Here is a 22732-nt window from a genome sequence, read left to right as displayed (position 1 = left end):
CTCTTGCTCTATAATTTCTCTCCCTCCCTCTCTCTATCCCTCTCTCTCTATCTGTGGAAACAGCCTACCATTTGGTATTGATCTATCACTTTCTGCTAATGAGAAGGAGCTGTGCTGTCCAGTATTGGAAGCTGTAGGCCCTTGGTTTAGCCTTGGTTTTAGCTGGGCTTGTGACTTCTGGGTTTTTACTAGTGCATTGGCAGGGCATCAGCTTGAATGAGCCTTACACAATGAGCCAACCCACATCCGTTGTATGATTTAGAGTAACTAATATTCTGCAATGTAGTCACAATACATCCTTCAGCCTTGCGGCTCTTTGAATCCATTTAAGGCCAGCTACCCTGACACCTACAAGCTATTGTTTTCCAATAGATTTATGAGCCATGGTTACATAGTCAACATTAAGCTCTCTGTGTTAATAATTTTCCCACAGACTGAACTGCTAGTGAACCTGGCTGTTTAATTTATTGGAGCTTGCAGGTGGAGCTGACATAGCAGAATATGAATGCAGGAGAAAACACTCTGGGCTACCCTCCAAACATGAGGGACTACAGCAAGCTGGTGTCTTTCCTTGTCTTCCAAATGACTGAAAGGAGAGTAACAGGATGTGTGGTCAGATATAACTGCCATCAGAACAAGAGAGCCAGGGAAAAGGTGGACTAATTGTTTTTTATGAGGGTTTTATTGTCTAAGCTGAGGAGCAACACGGGCTAAAACTACTGGAGCCCACAGACATTTAGGAGAGTTGAATCAGAGAAAATAAGTGTCCCAGCTGCTTCAAAGGCAAATTAATAAGTTTATAGCATAATTTTTTGAATAGTGTGCACAGGCCTAGAGAAGTATTTGATCCTAAAATGAACACATTAATTTGTATCTTTTTTCTGAAATATGTTCTTACATAGAATGGACCAACAGTCCTTTAGTTAGTTCTAGCTTTTATATATATAACTGATTCATTCCTCTGAAAACATAATTGTTTTGTAAGCTTCCGTCATAGGACTTATAATTTCAGCAATAAACCAAAATGTGCCTCTTGTAATTTTGAAAGAGCCGGCTTTTCTAATTAATGTAGGTAGCTCATTTTAAAATGAAACTCTTGAAATCCACTTACGATTAAATGGATGAATGGTCCACAAAACAGCTCATTTAAAACTCACACACATCCGCATACACAAGGGACATTTTCCAAATCCCCGGTGCCAGTGGACAGGTGTGTGAGCTGTGGCATGAAGGCTGTGTGAGCCCCACCCCATTGCTAATAACCACTTAGCATACTCCATTTACTCATCTGCTACTCTCCTTTTCTGCTAATGTTAGACATTAGGTCGTATGATGCGGCTCATCCATCCCTCCCATGGGCCTTTGACCCTTTTTTGTCTTCACCTTCTGCATCTTGCGCCCCTTTCCCTCCTCCTTTCTTTTTAAAAGGAAATGGAAAATGGCCTACCAAGTGCCTGTGTGATTTGACTAAAGCTTCTGTGATTTCCCCTGAGAAAGGGTTGGCAGTCCCCACAATGCTGGCTGGCGCTGAGGGCTGTTTCATGCTCCTATCTCCCCAGCTGACAGCAAGTCGCACAGGCAGGCAGGCAGGCTGTAGCTGGCTGGCTGTGGAAACTAGACAAGGCAAGGCTGATCTTAGGGAAATTGAAATACTGTGATGGAAGCTGGGTGTGAACAAGGCTGTCACTGTAGGTGTACACAGAAAATTGCTCTCTGAGTTGGCTGGTGAATGTGAGAGTGTGTGCACGTGCAGCCTCTGTCTATGTGTGTGTGTGTGTCTTAATGTTGTCTATGTGTGAGAGCTTGCGTGTGTGTAGCAGAATTACCTAGGCTAATTGGTTTCATGTCTGAGGACAGTTTCTCCCAGTAAGTGGAGATTGAGAATGAAAGACCTCATTCCTTCCTACGGATGGCTTGTCACTCATCCTCAGTGTACTTGTTTTTTTAGCAAGACCACTTGAACTGCAGATGACGGGCTTCGAGTGCTCCATCATTTGGAATGATTTCTAAATCACTGCAAGTTCAGTGAGATTCCAAATAAGCAACAGCTGCGGGTGTGTGTTTCCTGTGGAGGAGTAGGTACAGGGAGGGCACGGAGGGCTGGGACCTCTTCTTGAACGAGAGTAGTGTCTGCTGGCTGTGTCTTTGCATTTAATCAGTGAGATTTCTCCCTTATCAACAACGTGTGCGGGTGTCTCTAGCCAACCGTTTGCTGTGATAGTGGATGATGTCCAAGCCATAGAAACAGCAATCGCAGTTCTTCCGAAAATTCCCACACACCCTGCTTATCTACTACAGATCATCACCCAGACATACCATTCACTCTTCTGTCTCCCAGTTTTTTATCTGTCTTGGACACAACAAACAATTGAGGGCATGTTGTGTCTGTGGGAAATCAAAAAAATGTGAAATGTGCCCTGGTTCACTGTCAGTAAGATTGAGGGTTTAGGCTGGAGAATAAACTGTCTGTTACAGGGAAAATTATGAATCTATCATTACACTGCTAAGGCCAACATGTCACCTAGTCCATCACTCTATAAATCTGTATGTGTGTGTGTGTGTGTGTGTGTGTGTGTGTGTGTGTGTGTGTGAGACAGAGTGGAGAGGCCAGTGGATCATGGTGCCATACTTCTCTCTTCTTTCCTGAAGCTATATCAGGTTTCTAGATTTCAGTCAGTGTGCCAACAAGGCAGATATTAATCAGAACAGGGCCAACAAACTTCTTGAGTGAGCTGCCAGACTTATTTGTCTACAGTGAGAAAGAGAGAGAGAGATTGCGGGGAAGGAGGGGGGAGGAAGCGGGGGGGGGGGGGGGGGGGGGGGGTAATCTTTGTGTTCTTATATTTCACATATATGGGGCCAGATATGACACCTTGTGTAATACCTCTGTAATAAGTTCAAAGTGAGATCAATTTGAATCTGAGCTGAATTGCTACTCTTTTTCTAAGGTTAAGTGTTTTATTGTCTCATTTTTGTTTGCAACCAATGTACCATATAGTTATCTATTTGGGGATTTTGTGCAAATGTTTAGACAAACAGTGGAGCAAAAGACATTTTTCTGCTTCTCATTAAAGCTCTCACATACACTGTGTGCCCCTCCCGTACCTCTCCCGTAGAAGTTTTTAGGGCCACATTCCCACTAGGAGTAAACATACTAGAATGGCTCCCTCTGAATGTGTGAAGCTTTCTTTGGCTAAACAATGTGACAAAGTTCAGCACAGAGACTCACAAACACAAAAATATCCACACGTTTTTCCACAAATGGCTGCATATCGTGCGAATACATGCGCACACACGAGCGCAAACAAAGACAGGATGCTCATACTGTAGTTTTGTGCTCACACAGAGAGGACACAGTACAAAGCTCAGCGTTTAACAGCATGACAGAGGCTCAGACATTCCTTGCAGCAAAGTGCCAAGGTTTTGTTTCCATGTCTCTTGTCTTAACAGAGCCTAGCAGAGATGGATGAAATGCTGTGAAGGATTCATCTCCTTTCTGTTCATCGATGATAGTGTCAAGTGATCACTGGGGCTTGAATGCAGTTCAACTCTGTGGGATGATACTCAAAATAGCTTTTTTGAGGCTAACCACTGTTTCTCTCTCTCCTTCTCTCTTTTCTTTTTTCTTTCTCTGCTGCAGAAACCGTGATGGACACTCGGGTGGCCACAGCTGAACTAGGCTGGACAGCATATCCTAATTCTGGGGTGAGTCAGTGATTGCCAACACATACGCATGCTGAGTAAAATAAAAAAAAAACAGTTTCAGAAGTTTCTATTCAAACTCTTTCTGTTTGGAGGATGATAATTTGGAAGGGAGATGCGTAACATGAAACACAGTGTACATACAGAGATCCACAGCCAGACAGACAAATAGGCAGGAAGGCAGGCAGGATGGGAGTATAGACTTAAGTAGTGCCCAATGTAGCTTCTATTATGGGTATTATTTTCTCTCTGTCCCGGTTCATAATGACTTAATGACATAATGGGTCCACGTAAGCCCCAGAACACAGTACCTAAGTCCCTGTAAATGGAAGCTGGGGGGGATACCATAGACATAATGATACTGTAATGATACATTTATGCAGGGAAGTAGAGGATGAAACGGGGGAGGAGGAGCTAAGAGGATGGAAACGCTCAGAGCTTTTCAGATTTTAAGGGAACTATTTTCAACTTTCAGGTAGTTTCATGCACATGAAAGGAGTGGAAATGGAAGAAAGTGCCAAGTCATCAGAATAGGAACAGTGTTCTTTTTTTTTCTTCTTTTTTTTTTTTGAAAGAATCACTGTATCAGAAGTATGATTGCCCTATTACACTAATGGACCTAAAGAGAATTTTAAGACCTTGTTCTCACTGCTGTAATTCAATAATTGTGAATGAAATGTATGAAAGACTACAGCCCAACATGGATAGCATGAATCTTGCAGGAGGTATCCAGGACAATGAATGTTTCTTGCATTTTCTGGGTCTTTGGGTCTTTATGAGGCATTTTACACACGTGTAAAGGGAGCCTTTATTGCTCTTGAACAGAGCTTTGGCTCTGTTTAAACACTGGAGAGTGTGGCAGCCCAAAGGAGTTCTAACTAAAACAACCTGAAACCTGGAATAAACTAGTGTGGACATTATATGATGTGTGTGTGTGTGTGTGTGTGTGTGTGCGCAACAGGATCTCATTGCTGGCATCTTGTTGTCAACTTGTATTGCTAGTATAAATTACATTTATCCTTGAAACATTATATTGATATTCTCAGCTAGCAAAATAATGAATTAGCCTTGCCACTTTTTTTTACCACGCCAAATATAATTTTATAGAATCACCAGTGAAGGAATGTCCTTTAGCATCTGGTGCAATGGTTATGCTGTGGAAAAAAACATTTTCATTTTATACAAACGTACATGAGTTGTGTGCAGACTAATCACCAGAAAAAACATACTCTTCATTCCAAATCTGGAGATTTTGAGTTCATCTTTGGGATGAGGCATGTTGGTCTTAAACTTGGTGCTGTTCACGCTGAATGCTGTGAAACACAACGTTTTTTTGTTGTTGTTGTTGTTGTTGTTTTGTTCGTTTTAATTGCTAAATTGAGTCAACGCATAACTGACAAGGTTCCATCACACTTACTTTATATGCAATGGAATAAACACAATCATTTCATAGATGTGTCATTCTGTAATATCTTTTCTCTCTGAAAAAGATGTAAAGAGGAAGTATTCAGTTAGACCTAGTGAGTAGAGACATCTACAATGCTATTTCCATCGCGGCCTCTTCAGTTCAGCAAGCCTCCAGGCACACAGAGCCTCTTGTCTGTGTTGAGCATAGTTTTTTAAGCTACTCCTGTTGTAAAGGTTCAGGCAGGGAGAGACCTGCTGTAGGGAGAATACACTCATACGGCTCACTAGTAGAACCTACCCTGCTATGCTGCTGCCTTGACCTTGCTGGTAGATTGTACGAGATGCAGCGTGATTGTGTAGCATTGCACACTCTCACACACACTACCTCACACTCACACTCATGCACGTTTACACACACTAAGTTCCGCAGGTTTTTAATGGATTTCTGTTGTGTTAGAGTCTAAGCGGGCATCCAGACTGAAATCAGCCCTGCATTAAAACAATGCAGGGAGCTGTGTTGGTGGAGGCGTGTTGCTTCAGGTATAGACGAGACATGAAATATGATCCAGGAAGTCCTGTTTCAGTAACTGACCTGAAAATTTGAAGTCTTATCAGATGCCAAAATGCTGCACAATGGTTTATAATACCCAGAGACAATCTGAAAAGTTATCATGGCAGCAACAATTTTATCTTTCATTGTGATGGTCACGAGCTAAACAACAGAAATATTCTGCTCATGTTATGAAGTAATCTACCAGGAATGTGTGCTTGCACTTGTTTCATCGGTCAACACAGTACCTCGCAGGTTCATTGCGTTGCGGCGAGATTCCAGATCACCCTGCATTTTTTTGCTGGAGCCCTCTGTGTTGACACCCTGCTGGTCTCATTCTAATGAATGAGGAGGCTACAGTTTTACACACACTGCTAATGTTGGTCTGAAGATATAATTATGTCAAACCTAGACAGATCATTTCTAAATATACAACTGTCATCTTACAGATGAACCATGTGGTTGACTTGGAAACCAAGTTTTCAATCAGTAATTACATACATTTGACATGTGTATTCAATGAGTGTTCTATATTTCATGTAATGAGCATAATTTGTACCTCAGCCACAAGTCATAGTGGAAGGTGAAACCTAAAAATATCTCGTAACCATGAATGTAGCCTACAGGGGGTGTGAACAGTAGTGTTAATGTAATGATACAGAGTGTACAGTGCACTTTGACATGTATGATCTTAATGATGATGTATATTTGTAGGTATAGCCAGTGGCTAAGTGGTCAATTTGCTTCTCTTTGCGGACCTGATAACTGCCTCCTCAACGCACACTGAGCAAGAGAAAAGGTGAACACACCTTTCATACATTTCCTTTGGCTCCTTCTCCTTCAGGAGTTCATAAGAAGTGTATAGGTGTGCCAGTGTGTGTGTTTGTGTTTGTTTGACCTGAAGGGTTAATTTAGAAGGATTGCAGAAGCAGTGTCATTAGTTCCAGTGGTGTAAACACGAGGACATATCAGGGTTGGCCATCTGAATATATAATAGAGAGGCGGTATATGGTTGCATGCTCGTATGTTCACATCTGCCAGAGAGAAGGAGAGCTCAGAAGGCAAACAGATGTGTACGGCAAACACTATTACATTCCTTGATAATGTGTATTCTTGCTCCAGCTGTATTATTTCATTTCAGTTGGATATATTCCTTCTTTCCCTCAGTAGACCCCTTATCTCTTTTTTCTCTGTTTCTGTCTCAACTTCATCGTTATGAGTCAGTCCTCTCTCTCTCTCTCTCTCTCTCTCTCTCTCTCTTGCTGTCTTCCTCTCACACACACACTTACTCTATGATAAATAAAATATGGAGTCCCAGAAAGGCAAATGCCCCTCGACCTTGCCATGCAGTGATGTGACAGGGCAGACACGGAAGACAATGACTCACACACTAACCTCATGCATGCACTTATAAGTAATGTGATTATTGTGAGCTTTCAACAGTTATCTGGTTTCTGAAACATCATCTAAACCCTGTTTTATTGATCAGGTTAAGTGATTAAACTAGTTAACACAACCATATTTCTGCCAGAGAAAATATAGCGTTTGCATGGCCTGTTTCTTGGTCATATATACACTTCACCAAAAGGGTTTTAACATGCAAGTATTTCTACCAAAGCTACATAGATTCCTTACATAACATGTACGGTTAATACTATTAAGTAATGCCGATGTTGGTTGAAGACATGATAAGGGACAGGGACTAAATCAGATTATTAATCAATTGAATGAAAGCCTGAGTTATCCTATTTTTGTTGTGGATAGAAACATGTTATCTAATTTCCTGCTTCATCTATCACAGTAATCTGTATGCATGATGTAAACACTATCTTGTTGCAGAGAAGAGGATAAGGAATGTGATAAGTTGGGGTGTTGGATTACAAATATTTTGAAAGAGGAAGTCTTATTTAAAGTTTTCCATAATTTTTACCGCAAAATGCTTTGATGTCAACATGAAACCCCTTTCTCCTTAACTGTTATTGTTCCGTTTGTGAAAAATGAAATTTATGAGTGTTTTAACTTTGTAAATTAGTAGATTTTCAATTCAGATGCTTGGGATAAAAGAGTGAGCACTCTGAAAGAAAAAAATGCAGGTGATTCTGGCAAAAACAAAAAGATGTTGGCACTCAGTCCACTTAGCAAAAGGTGTTAAGTGGACAATGTGCATGGTTATGCACATTGGGGAAATCATTTAGTGAAGAGAAACAAGTTTCTTTATTTCCAATTTATTTCTGCATCATTCTTGAATGATTTAGATAAAAAGGGGAAGCAGCTAAAAATTGGTTTCCTTTGGGAGTAGGCTGATGGGATTAGGTGGAGTGTGGAGTGGAAGGGGACGAGGGCGAGAGATGAAAGGTGAGAGGTGAGGGGAAGAGAAATGTGTTTCTGGCGGAGGGGCAGAAGGGGTTACAGGATCAGGAAGGGGGGTGGGGGAGGGATTAGGAGAAACCGGAGCAAGAGAGGGTAAGAAATCAATTGTGTGTGAACAGGACCAAAAAAAAAAAAGAAAAAGTAGCCCTTCAACATATCGCTGGGTGTGTGCGTGGAGGAGAGCTTGGACTAACTCATGTGACTCTGGGGGACAGCCTGAGGGGGAGCGGGGGAGGGGGGGGGGGGTTCGGGGCGCTATGGGGTCAGTGGGGTGGCGGTGGCTGCGCTGACAGAGGCTGTGGGTGCTGTCAAGCGCGGAGAAACAGGGCAAGTTGGTGTGGTCGCAAGGGCTTGGGGAGGAGAGGGATAAAGAGGGGGCCAAGTGAGCAGTGAGAGGGCTGCAGGGGATAAACGCTGACGGACAGGAAAAGGTGTGGCGGAGCGAGAGTAGAAAGATAAAAAGGAGATTTGGGGGGGAAAGCCATCAGTGCTTTGGTTGTAGCAGGTGCAACAGAACGGTTGGAGAAAGAATAGATCTCATCCTGACATGTTTGTTTGTATTTACACTCACTTGTGTTTCTACATGTAGGCTTGTGTGTGCTCAGGCATAAATTCAAGTGCCTGTGTGTGCTGTTGCATATCTGCACCTGCGGATGTGAGCGTGTGCAAGTGCAGGTGCCGTTAGAGGAGAGGCGTATCTGGATGTGCCCAGCCTAGCTCCCTGATGTGCGCTGTGCCTCAGCGAAGCTCCTGTGGGCCTTAACTGGACAGGTGTCAGTATATACTCAGCGATTCCTAAAGAGCACAGATAGATCCATAACAGCCATCTCACCATCTGCTGACCGGACTCAATACACCTCAATTATTCATACATTGACAGACAGACAAGCAGTGGCTCAATGGGTATAAGGGAACGTGGGAGAGAAAAGAAAAGTGAAGAAAGTGAAAAAGAGGAAAGAGGAAGGAGAAAAGGATTGATTGAATGTAGATAATAAGTCAGAGAGAGAGAGAGATGGACAGGAAAAAAGATGGAGGGTGAGTGGGAGGGAATAAGAAAGAGAGACAGAGGGATGGAGGTGAACTCTGAACCTGGAGAGCCGGAGCTGAAATGGAATGAGAGGAGAAAAACGACAGTGAGTCATGATGGCTGCGCTTCAGCGGCCAGGTGAGAAGAGTGCCTTCATTACATGCACGCACATACACACACACACGCTTACACACACACATACAAATAAGCTGATGAAAACCGCAGACAAAATGCACTCGTTTGCACATTCACACATCTATCTCCTTTTAAATTCTTCAGGAATGAGTTATGGTTAAAAATGAATTGAATATTTGTGCACATTCATGCAAATACATACACACACATGCACACCAGACATTGTCATACCAGTGGGAGACCTGTTTCATTTTGCCTCTATCGTCATTGAGCGTGTGTAGCCAGACAGTTGAATTTGCTCGCAGCTCAGACAGACATCTCTGCTCAGCATGAAGAATGGTAAGACAACGAATTGCTTAGATCACAACACATCTTTGGCTTTCTGTCTGTGTGTGTTTTTGTGTGTGTATGTCTATGTTTTTGGCTGTTTTTGTGTGTCTGTTTGGATGCCTGTCTGTTAGGTTATTGTCTTTAGAACCACTCCCATATCGTATTTTAGTTCTAAACATTTGTTTTACAAGGAAGGATTTCATTTAGATTCCAAAACTTGCACAGAGACACGCCCACAGCGTACACGTAGTTACAATCTAAGTAAGTGTACAACACAAACAGGATGTAGTTACAGGATAAACTAGGCTGGTTTCATATTGTGTGCCACATTTCTCTACTCTTCATTTTTTACCATTTCCCCATTTTCTTCCCCCCCCTCTTTGAAACGAAATAACATGTGGCTACCTCAATTATTGATTTCCTTCCTGTGGATTTCTGTTCCATATTTCGCATGTAAGAATTCTCTTGGATGTATTAGGAACCAAGGACATTTTTTTTAGTCAAAGAATAAATAAAAGAACAAAGTGATAGAACTAGGGCAAAAAAAGAAAGAAGAAATTAGTCCATCCTTAATTTCGTGTGAATTTGGAGGAGTGTGAAGCAGTAGCTGGAGGCTCAGTCTTGTATATGTGGGAGTGTGTCTACCTCAGTACCTGCAGTACCTGCTTTTTCAGCAGTCCTACAAAGCTGGCAGAAATAGCAGTAAACCCTCCCATTCTTCACCTCCATTCTTTTAACCACACTGTTTCCGTGCCTTTTTTTCTGCCTTTCTTTACTCCAGCTTGTCTGTCTCAGAGCTCTGACTCCCTTTTTGCTCTATCTTCACCTTACCAACCTCCCCACCTCCCCCTCTGTGTCTTTGTGTCTGGAGGATAGGGCTGTCAGGTGTCATGCCTTGCAGGATTTTTATACACACACATTCATACATACGCTCAGACAGGCAGGGGCCCCTTTGCACCCAAAAGCTCTGATACCCTGCCATTCACCGGTCCCCTGCTGACACGCTCTTTGTGATTTGTCCCTAAATGGCCTCGCCTTGGGCCATAGGGGGCCAGGGAGCCTGCGGGGTGACAGCTTTCACTCTTTTTCTCTCCCCTTGCGTTTCTCTCACTCCCTTTACCCCTTGTTATCACATTCCATTTCTGTTCATTATTTTTATACCTCCCGTCCACTCTAAATTATTTAAGCTCTTACTCTTTACATTCTACGCAGTCCTTCTGTGGATTCTTCTCTGGAGTCTCTCTTGCTCTTCCTCTTCCTCTTTTTTTAACATTTTATTTTCTTCTCTTTACAGACCTTGTAGTGCATCAGGGCACATCTCCAATTTCAATATATATACACAGTGATGGTGAATCATTTAGTCTTCCTCCTTATCATCCTCCACAATAGATCCATAAGGTTGCAGAAGCTATCAGATTTCAACACAATACGTGGCTTGAGCCTTTTTCACTGGGTGACTCAGGCTAATGTTGCTACTGGTAACTGAAAGCCCTGCTGAGGCAGTGTCAGAAACATGGTTTCTCTGAAGGTACTTGAGTGGGTGTTACCAGGTGCATCATGAGATACAGTACAAGTCTTGAGGAAACAGCTCTCACCACCTCCCCTCAATCTTTCACATCCCTTCGCGATTTTACTGAGTGAAGAGCTGATACATCCAGCGGATCTCTCCATGGATGTAGCCACCGACCTGCACCCTGCTGCTGGCCCGAGGTCTGGAAGAACTGTGCCCATGGCTGCTTGTGTCTTCCCCGCTCAGTCCACTGCTGGCTGCAATGGCAACAGCGCCCTGGGTTCCTCCTCTGCTGCAGAGGCCATATCCCATCCTGCAACCGTTGATCCTTCTGTGATCACCCCAACTGGCTCCTCTTTCACATCATGGCCTGGGAATTCCCAGTTTCGCCACCCCAGGCAACATAATTGGAGCACCAAGGTGCATCCCCAATCAGATCTGCCACTGCCACAATCTCTGTCTCTGCCTCGCCCCTCAACACTTCATCTTTATATCTGGTGCAATCCCATCCCTCGGGCAGTTCTGTGGCCATTTTTCCAGTTTACTGTCAGTACAACTTGCTAAAAGGAGAACTAGTGCAGCATGAATGAACCTGGATTTTATTGACAATTTCGACCTGTTCTGGAACCGCAGACAATTGTACAGAACCAGCGGACTTCATCCAAACCTGCATGGGGCAAGGCTGCTCTCTGCAAACATTGACTATGCGTTGGTTAGCTTGCAAAATGACTGTTTGAGACAGTTCATGCCACCATAAAGTAATCCACACATACAATCAAAATAATGTTCACTGCCATCCTTTTAACAGTCCCTGTTAAAAATGAATCTAGCCAAATTTATCCCCTACCACACATGGGGCATAGACTGTCAAACTCACATTCAGCTGCTCCACCTGTAAATCACATCCCAATCTGTCTAACACTGTAATTCTATCTCCAAAGTACCCCGTTCAGTAAATTATGACAATCTTATTACACGCACTATAATTCCATCCTCGCCTCCCTCCATATTTGGTCTGCTAAATGTGGGATCACTGTCTAACAAATAATTTATCTGTCAAGATTTTATTGTCTCCCAAAATCTAAACTTTTTTCAATCACTGAGTCATGGCTTACCCCTGATGACCTCTCCGCTCTCATTGATGCCACTCCTTCAGGCTACTCTCACTTTCATCAACTCAGGTCACATGCACAAGGTGGTGGGGTTGCCATACTTCACAAAAATGCCCCCAAGTGCTCCATGATCTGTATAGGCCTTTTCATCTTTTGAATTTCTGGCCTTTGTGATAGATGGCATGCTGCTGGTCTTCTGCCTAATAGTATACAGACCCTCCAAGTCCAATATTGATTTTATCAGTGAATTCTCTGATCTCTCCCACATTGCTCTGAAATACAACAATATTCTCATTCTCACAGGTTTCAACATCCACATTTGCTGTCCCCCTGAAGCAATGACCCGTGATTTTATAAATTTACTTGAATCCTTTGGTCTCCAACAATCTGTGAATGGCCCAACCCATGTTAAAGGCCGTACCCTAGATTTAGTTCTCTCCTCAGGTCTCTCTAACCTCTCTTACATATGCAGTCTATCCCTGAAATGTTCAGGAACTTTTCCTGCATGGGGTCATGTGTGAATGGGAGCAGGTAACAATATTCAGAGAAATCTGCTCTGCTTTTTCCCACCTCAAGACCTTGTAACATTTCAGGGAAAATGCTGGTATGGCTGTCTTGTGAATAAAAGCAGTAACATTGCAGGGACAAGCACATAAAGGGTTATGTCCATCTGATGGAAGGCGCTTTCACTTGGAGTGAACAAACCAATTACAAAATTCCGCTGATGATGTATTTGAATCCGCGACTTGTTTACTGTTGCCTGTTGCCTACTGTCGCGCAAACTTGTTGAATATTAAATACATTACAAGAACAGGACAAAAACAGCTCATCACCCGTCATGTTCCTGAAAACAATAAGAGAGCCTCGCCTCATCTTATTCTTCCTCTGAGTTTTATGGCAGTTGGCATCCATGAGTGTTGCATTACCGCCATCTACTGGACTGTCCGTTGTTCTGTCTATTCTGGCATTGCCATGGCATGTGTGAAAAGCCACAAGATGGAAATGTTCCTGAATGTAGCTACATGTGTGAATAGTGAAAATCACTAGCAATGCCTGAAAGGTTATCCCAGTAATTTACCAGGAACTATGTGTGAAAGAAGCTTCTATATCCAACCCTGTGATAGAGGATTTTCATTTTTGACCTCAATTTGCCACACGCTTCTCCTGTCTGCCCTGCTGTTCTCTGCTCTTGCATTCTAAACTGTTTCACTGCCACTAGGTTTGCAGAAGCCTATAGAGAGACTCCCATCACTACCAGTACCAAGGCTGCTCCATCCCATGTGAGCACAAAAGAACTTGTCTCACTTTTCAAAACTACCAGTACCAAGGCTGCTCCATCCCATGTGAGCACAAAAGAACTTGTCTCACTTTTCAAAACTACCAGTACCAAGGCTGCTCCATCCTATGTGAGCACAGAAGAACTTGTCTCGCTTTTCAACAATACTGTTCGGCCACCCTTGACGCTGTTGCACCGGTCAAAACTAAAAAACATAAGCCTTTGGCCTCACCTTGGCTTAATAACAGTATCAACAGAGAAATAAGGAGAGCATGCAGAAGGACAGAGCAGAGGTGGAAGTGGGATAAATTGCAGATCTCATTTCAAATTCTGAAGGGTTTCTTGGATTAATACCAGCTAGCTGTCAAAAATGCCAGGGCTCAATACTTTTCCAATTTTATTGACAAAAACTGTCATAATCCAAGGGTACTTTTTAATGTGTTAAACTCTGTCACCTCCTCCACTCCCATCCCCTGCTTAGAAGCATCTCTATATGTGAGGATTTCCTAAACTTCTTTAGAGACAAAGTACTTGACATCAGAGCTAGTATTAGTCCACCTGTAAATATCCTATCCATCTCCTCTGAGAACACTGCAGTTCTAAATTCCTTTAACTCCATCACTTTACCAGAACCAAGACCTCCACCTGTTCTCTCAACATTATTCCAACTAAACTCTTCAAAAAAGTTTTTGGCACCATTGGCCCCGTTCTTTCAATTATCAGTAGCTCCCTGGAAACAAGCCATGTTCCCCAATCTTTCAAACATGTAGTGGTCCAGCCACTTAAAAAAAATCAAGATTCTTCAGTCCTCAATAATTATAGACCAATCTCCAAACTCCCCTTCTTTCTAAAATCCTTGAAAAAGTAGTTTTTAACTAACTGTTGTCCCACTTGGCTCAAAACTGTATTTTTGAAAATTTCCAATCTGGTTTCAGAGCTCTTCACAGTAGTGAATCTGCATTACTAAGAATAACAATCTCCTTCTAGCTTCTGACTCAGATAACTGCTCCATCCTCTTGCTCCTAGATCTAACTGCAGTCTTTGACACAGTAGATCATTCTGTTCTCATTCACAGGTTAAACAAATAGGCAGGGGTTCTGCCTTACCTGGTTCTCTTCATATTTATCCAACAGATCTTTCAGTGTCTCTGTTAGCAACTCATTCTCATTCATTCTTCTACCCCCATGTCCTGTGGTGTCCCCCAAGGTTCCATACTCAGTCCTATCCTCTTCTCCATGTATTTGCTTCCACTAGGCCACATTATTCAAAACATAACATTTCTTTTCACTGTTATGCGGATGATACATAGATCTACCTCCCCCTAAAGCCTTATATCTACAACAAACTAACTGACCTCAATAATTGTCTTCAAGACATCAAATCCTGGATGGCTACAAACTTTCTCCATTGCAATGAGAATAAAACTATTGTTTTATTTGGACCACAGCATTTGACCAACATTATTTTTCCTCATCTTGGCCCATTGGCCCCTTTTGTTAAATCATGTGCAAAAAATCTTCAATCAAAAACAAATCAATCAGGTAAAATCAAGCTTCATGCAGCCCCGCATCATCTCCAAACTCAGATCAGTTGTCTGTACTTCTGACCTGGAGAAAGTCATTCATACATTCATATCCTCCACCTTTAATATTACAACTCATTATGTTTTGGTGTCACTCAGTCTTGTTTATCTTGTCTCCATTTAGTTCAAAAGGCAGCAGCAAGAATTTTCACAAGGTCAAAAAAGAGGGAGCATATTACTCCCATTCTTGCCTCCCTACACTGGCTGCCTGTAAGCTACAGAATTGATTTTAAAATCCTGATGTTTGTTTACAAGGTGTTAAATGGTTTCGCCCCCTTTTACGTCACAGAACTTCTGTCCCCATATCACACTGTCAGAGCTCCAAAACTATGGAATACTCTTCCTCCTGCCAAGAGTCATCTTAAAACACACTTCTACTCATTAGCTTTAAACTGTGCCTAACTAAACCAGCTGAGGTATCTCTCCTGAAGTCTCTGTAGGTCTGTGTTGCCACTATGGGCTCTGTGTGACCATTTGCCTCTTCTATTATTATTATTATTATTATTATTTATCATCACTGATTTTTCCCTTTTTCTTCTCTTCTATTGTGTTTGTTTACTTCTTCTGTTTTTTGTTTTCCTCTGCATCTGCTATAAAGCAGTTCGAAGCAACTGCGTTGTGTGTAAAGTGCTATATAAATAAAGTTGAATTGAGTTCTCAGTGTTTCAACACGATTACATTAACCTTGTTGTTGTCATTTAAAGACCAGTTGACTTAATAAAGGTCTCCAAACCTTTCACTGCTTTATTTGTAGGTTTATTCATTCAAATCTAATTAGGGTAATTGTATAAAGCTCTTAAACAAGAACATATTTAAAAGGACTATAATATTAGTACTTTTCTTTATTTCTGCAGTCAAAATGAATAATTGGAGAGTAAAAATTACTTTCTATAGTTTAGAATTATTGCTTTTTTTCTTTGTTAATTAATTGTCATAATTCTGTATTTTGTGACTTTGTTTTTTTGAGTCAATTAAAAAAGCAAAAAAAAAAAGAATTACTACTAAAGTTGCCAGTTTTTATATTGATATCCCAACATATGAAATGTGCAGTAGAATATGTATGTAAAACATTTACTCAAAAACTTGCAGCTGTAATTCCAACTATTACATTTTTCAGATGCAAAATATAATTCAAATATTTTCAGTACAACTAATTCAATTCAGTTTTCATGTATATTCAGTTGTTTCTGTTTTCTTACCTACAGTGTCAAGCAGCCTTGTAACTGCTCCACCACCCACCAATCTCCTTGAATAATGCTTGTATTAATAATGAGGTCCACATTTTTTAAATCTTCTGTGGGAACCATGAGACTAAATTGCATGCAGTTAACATTTAAATGTTATTCTTCTTGGGTGGAGTAAAACACATTTATGTTCACTTTCATCCTGCCGTCTTCAGTGTACACAGTAAAGACTGCATGTAGTAGCTACAATATCTAGGAGGGTTGTATATACCAGCTACATCTTTAGCTCAGCAGATCGTCTACTGCTTCAAAGAAACCAGCACATAATTGAAAATGGGAGTGTTAATAATGATATTACAAAAGTTGGATGAAAGAGTGGGAGAGTGAGGCGCCTGGGTGGATTGTTCACTTGAATGGCACAGCATGATGCCACATTATGTGCATCACTTACAGGATCTAAGAAAAATGGCATATCAAAGACATTTGAGAGCATGTAATGTGACCAAATTGTAAATAATGTGTCAACGCAGCACATTTCTCACACAGCATAAATGCACATTCAGATAGTTTGGAAATCATCAGGACCGAAAAAAACAAAAAAAGCCTTGTATAGTTTTTGTTTGTACATCCAGCAACATCAACATAAACCTGCTTGCTTAACCCCACGTATTGATAAATGTGTAAACGTATTGATCAGAACATGCGTGGTCAGGGAGCAAATCTTCAATGAGTCTCATTCTGACTCGGACGGACAGACGGACAGTGTTCTATTTGAGTTCAGTCAAACTGTGTGACTGTAATTATAGAGTGGCTGGGATCTGGCAGGACTGGGAGTGTTTCAGACATCACCATTTCCTCCCCATCCATCACATTCAGCCAGGCGGAACTAGGCCTCAGATGCCCGCAAAATAATCATTCCCATGCAACTGGCCTGACAGCAGCCCTCATTCAATAACACAGCTGATCAGAAATGATAATAGCAATCATGCCACTGCATATTTTAGTGGCTGCACTCTGTTTGTGTGTGTGTAAGTATGTGTGAGGGGGGAGATGAGGCGTAGCTTTCAAAATATATGAATTTACAAGAGACAATAGGCATGTGTCTCAAGGCTTGTAAGGGGATGTGAGTAAATGTAGCTGCAGTTATTGTTACCAAAGCAAACCAGCTGTTGCTTTATATGACATGTCCATTCTATCGACTTCAAGGAACCAGAACCTAAGGTCGAAATGCAAATGTCCTCATTAAGTCAGACAGATTCGAAACAGCCTTTGGAAAGAAAAAGTTATCTGGCTTGTGATTACTGACAGTGGTGAGCTTTGCAAAATGAGAAGAGCATCTTTCAGCAGGGGCATAAAGAGTTCAATCCCTATTTCAGCTTTTCATGTCCAGCTATAATCCACTGTCCTTCTGAGACCTTGGCCTTTACAAATCAGTCAATGTGAATTTCACCTGCATGGGTGCGATTCCTTTTTCTTTTCGTCTCTCTTTTATCAAAAGTCAGCTCTTTAAATGCTGATTTATTCATGCCTAATTATTAAAAAATGGATTCTATGAAGGTATACTTTCCCTGCCTCAGTGCAGTGTTGTGTTGTCATGAATAACAAATAGGCTCATTATTGAAATGTCCATCCTAATCCTGTAGTATGAAAAGCAATCTCCTGTATGCCTCCACCCACGTTTTAGTCCTGCAATGATAGATGAACAGGACAACTCTTAGGTAGAAAGTGCTCTAAAATGTGCCAGCCGTTCCTCTTGAGGTTACAGATGTAAACACAACACCCTAGCTATACTGTTAGCGGAAACACTATATAAGAACCCTGAATCCTTTCGGGAACACATGAAAAATGAAGCAGCCTCTGCTACTTACTGTATTCCTTTGAAGGGTAAGCTCAAAGTTGAGCACTTCAACTGAAAAGGGCGCCAAAAAGTCAGTTGTAAACTGCATCAGCAGAGCATAGACAGGGACAAAGGTGAGGGGAACACGGTGGCGGTGAAGCAGTTCCATTTGGCCATTGCTCTCTACTATTTAATACATCTCTTGCCTTGGGTCCTGCTATAAAAGCCCATCGTCGGCCTGAGTAATGGGGGTTTTGACGGCCATTCAAGAAACAGTTGTCAGACACTCATCTACTATTTGCAGTGGCATTTTGTAGACCTTTTGTAGGCTGAGGAGCTTTAAATGTGGAAATGCTGTGAACTGCTCATCACCCATCTGTGTTCAGTATGTCTTAGCATGTAGCTGTATTAACTGGCGCTGATTGATTTGAAAAGCAGTTTGTGAGTGTGACTCCAGAGAGGATCAGACAGCAGACTGGAGGTTAAAGATCAGCCCGATAGATGCTTCTGTACTCAAGCCTCTGTCGCGTGTGAATTGACTGAGGTTGAATGATGAGCTAAAAGTAGTCAAGACACATCTTTATGTATGTGCAGTTAAGCCCAGCCACAACCAGATTGCTGCCAAGTGTTTTGGCTGGTCTGTATGATTTAGGGTAAGTTACAGTACATCAGGACAGAAGTTGTATTGCTCATATTTTATTCCTGAATTGCATTTTGTGGCAACCACTGGCCCTTTTCCACCAAATAGTCCCAGGAAAAATGAGCACCAGAAACTAAACACAGGAAGTAAATCAGGAAATAAACGTCCTTTTTTGCAATCTCTCTTTGTTTTTCTACAGCATCTGACGATAGGTAAATCATACCCATAGCAGAAAGCAACAGCTTTTCTAGAGACACAATTCATTTATGTCAAGACAAAAACACAGTCATTGTTGTTCTTTATTTACTCCTTTATAACTGCCCATGCACATCCTGACTCCCATTTATAATACTGATACTATTAGTACCCACTGCTGATTACTGTGTGAATGACTCCTGTACACAAGTTGTGGCAGCTTTGAGGCCTGACCAATCAGCAATAGTCAGGCTCTGCCCTGGTAGGTCCTTGGCCATCAGAAAGTACAACCCCCAGGACAGGAACTTTTGGGGACAGGAAACGTATGAAGTTCTAAGTTTGTTCAGTTGAACAGCAAGTTAAGTTCCTGAACTCCTAAAAAAAATGTTCCAGGGTTACTGAAAGAAATCCTGCAGTAAAAAAAGGGGCTATGAATATGACCAATCGTATTATTCTCACACTAGACGTACAGTATTATCTGTAGTTTTTGCTGTATCAGTATCAATCTTGACTGAAATCTTGCAGTATGTGTACAGTAGCGCCTGTCCTGTTCCCACCGTCCCTGCTCCAAATGACTCATTAGTCCAGCCCATTTCTCCTGTTATTATCCACAGGTGTTACATCCATGCTCCGATAGGTTAGTCATCTCAGCCCTGTGACTGCAGCTCTGCTTGTCCCTAGTTCGCTGCTGGGTGTTGTAGGCCTCTATAGAGCAAGACTGGCCATCTGAGCTGCTCTTTGTTATTTTAGCCTTTGAAGGTAATGGCAGGAGATCAATGTGATGAATGGCCTTTATGAGGGCAGAGTATCGATGGCTTGATGGCAGTGAGCTGAAGCTGTGGGAAGGGGAACATCAGCCTGAATATATTACCGGCTTCTCCCTCTCGTCTCCTTGATTTCTCTCCACTCTGTATTTTTCTTTTACCTATCACTCTGTCTCTTTCTTTTCTCCGCCCTCTCCTCTCCAGCTCAGCTAGCTGTGACTGGTCATTAACACAAACATTAAGCGCTCTGTGAATCCATAGCTCCTTCATCTCCTCGCTACTGCCTATAAAACAAAGCAGCCATAATGACACACACAATGGCCACACTTGACAATCAGGGGCAAGGGAAGAGTGTTTTCTGTATTACTGGCAAAAGCAAAGCTATTAGAGTGGAGCCAATAGGTACATTTGGTTGGCGTCAAAATGAGGGTTGTGTAAAGTGGTTTTCAATATTTATCTGGTGTTTCATCAGCAACAAAGTTGGAGTTCAATTGCTTAATAAATTGAGAAAGGGTTGACTTTATAGAGACACATAAAAGTGAGACTCTAAGTGATGTGGATCATTCTTATATACCATACATTCAAGCCATCACTACAGTGTCATGAAGACATAATCCACATCTATGGTTTCTGTCCTGATTGCCACAAAGAAAACATTTTCTCTTGTCACTTGTACCTATGAAAGATCTGCAAAAGGGAAAACGTGGTATGGTAGTACAAAAGAGGAGATGCAGTTGGGAGTATAAAGATAATCACATTCCTGTCTCTCCTCCGCACCTTGTTCACCTTGAGCCGATATGAATGATACATGCCAGCAACAAACATCTATGCTTAGGTCTATAATGCATGGACTAAATATACACAGTGCAGGACTAACAGTGTTATTTTATGCACAAATCCTTGAAGAGGAAATGGATGCAAGGACCAGGGAATTCCATTATCGGTAAGGTGACAGGTGATGATGCTTTCTCTTTTCTCTCTTCTCTGCCAAGGTCAGAAAGATGTCACGGAGTAGTACAGGAGATAGATTTGATTTAAATGATGTAAAAGGTCTGGGAAAGAGCAAAGAAATAGAAAGAGCAAACCAAGCCTCGGTATTGATGTGATTGTAGGGTATGTGCTGCTAACGTAGATGGTGTCCTTGCTTCTTAAATGCATGTGTCTCATGCATTTCAATGCTGTTAGAACAGGGTAAATGATACAGATGCTTAAGAATGGATACCAATATTAATACCCAGAGTAATCAAATATTTTAGACTTACAGAAGCAGAAATGTGGCGTGTAGCCACAAGCTCTTCAGCAGCAAAACAACACCCAGCAAATCAATATGTGGTCGGTAAACCATCAAATTATAAACAGCATGTTCTGTGATCACACACACACACACACACACACACACACACACACAAACACACTGACGTAAACAGCAGATGAAAACACAAGAGGAGACAAGAGGAAACTGTTGTAAAGTTTGATGTTGGCTTAGTTACTGATGCACCTGTAATACATTTGTTCGTCTTTGACACAATGGTGACACAAAATATCTACCAAAGAGGAAATAAAAAAAATTGTAGTTCATTATTATATGAACCAATGAATTTCTGGACAGATTTCAGACGGGCATTATCGTAGATGCCTCGGGCCTCTCTCTGGCGTGAAAGATGGTGGTCATTTGGCTAGACGAGGGGCGGTGAGGACCCCCTCCTAGACTGGAGCAGACGGGTGCAGAGGGGCCTAGGGCTGGCTGTATTAATGAACAGGCAGTGCTGAAAGGGACAGGTTCCTGTAATGCTGATGAATGGTCATTACAGAGCAGAGACGAGAGAAGAGAGCAGAAGGGGAAGAGAGGAGAGGGGGAGAAGAGTATAGAGCAGAGTGGGCACAGAGGGAGCAGCGGTGAAAAAAGGCTTTAATTTGCACCTCAGATTTCTGTAAACTCGTTTATCATGTCAGCAGTGTCACTGTTCTCCACGTGTCTTCTCCCCCTCCCTCTCCTTGCCCTCACCCAACCCAAACCTTCTTATTTCTCCAGACACTGTCATGTATCCCTTGGGCTAAATATTCTTATCATCGACATTATTCTTTTGTTTCTTTGAATGACAAATTTGGTGGCTCACGTACAAACCCATATCGTGTCTCTTATCATTTTATGGACTCGTCTAACAAGATCTCTGAGTCCTTTCCATCATTTGACCCATTGTTGGGGTTGTGTGTGGAGAGTTGATGTCTTCTACTCTCCATTAGGCCTGATTGAGCAGCTGGGGCTTTAAAGGTCAGAAGAAGGAGGAAACACCAGGAGATATATTCACACAAGAAACATGAACTGACTGGAGGCCCACTCACTCCACTATAGACCTCATTAACTCCTCCTCGCCTACAGCTGTTTGGATCACTGGTGTTGTTGGGGGGGGGGGGGGGGGGGGTTGGAGAAATAAATCTGTGAGTGAAGATGCTGCCTTAGTAGGAGTAAAAAGAATGGTATTATTACAGACAGACAGGGGAAGTGATCTAAGAAGAGACATTTCAAAACAGTTTCAAATCACCCTCTCTACTCCAGAATATATCCATTTCAAGTTAGTGGGCTTTTATGTGACTGTCTCAATCCATACAGCCTTTAAGTAACTTACTATATGCCAAAGTATAACAAATGCCTTATAAAAATAGCTTTTCAAAGACGTTGCATTTAGAATATCAGTAGACTGTAACATTTTGAGTTTGACCAGCTTTTGCACAGTTGGAGAGTTAATTCTAAAATGTTAATCTGAAAGCAAGCTTCTCTATCTCTTTATTTCAGTGATTTCTCCTCCCGATGCTCAGTGATTCCTGCCAAATGTAAATGGCACAATTTCATCATGATTTGGTGCACTGAGTTAATACCCCAAGGGGTCTCTGATGCTCATCCAACATACTTTCTGGGTCACACCTGCAAGAAGCATCCTGCCGTGTATTTCAGTTCAGCCTGCATTCAAATGTCTTTCCCGTAGACCGTCTTTTGGCTGCCATGTAGTAGTCTCCGTCTGTTTAATTGTAATTCAATAGTGCATAATCTTGAATTTGTTACACACCATATTTTATAATTCGTCAACTGAGTGCATAGCCACGCTCGACATG

At 41.9% G+C, this 22732-nt stretch overlaps 1 protein-coding gene across 4 annotated transcripts in view; it reads left to right on the top strand.

Annotated features, from left to right (window-relative positions):
* LOC121908293 (ephrin type-B receptor 1-B) overlaps positions 1 to 22732 on the top strand; it is a 163018-nt gene that overhangs the window by 50936 nt on the left and 89350 nt on the right. For all 4 annotated transcript variants that reach the window (XM_042428205.1, XM_042428202.1, XM_042428203.1 and 1 more), the window contains exon 2: positions 3641 to 3705. In XM_042428205.1, coding sequence (XP_042284139.1) covers positions 3641 to 3705 — 65 coding nt within the window. The remainder of the gene's footprint in view (positions 1 to 3640; positions 3706 to 22732) is intronic.

Source organism: Thunnus maccoyii, chromosome 12 (genome assembly GCF_910596095.1).
Source record: "Thunnus maccoyii chromosome 12, fThuMac1.1, whole genome shotgun sequence".
Lineage (NCBI taxonomy): Eukaryota > Metazoa > Chordata > Actinopteri > Scombriformes > Scombridae > Thunnus > Thunnus maccoyii.
This window is presented reverse-complemented; position numbering and strand designations above follow the sequence as displayed.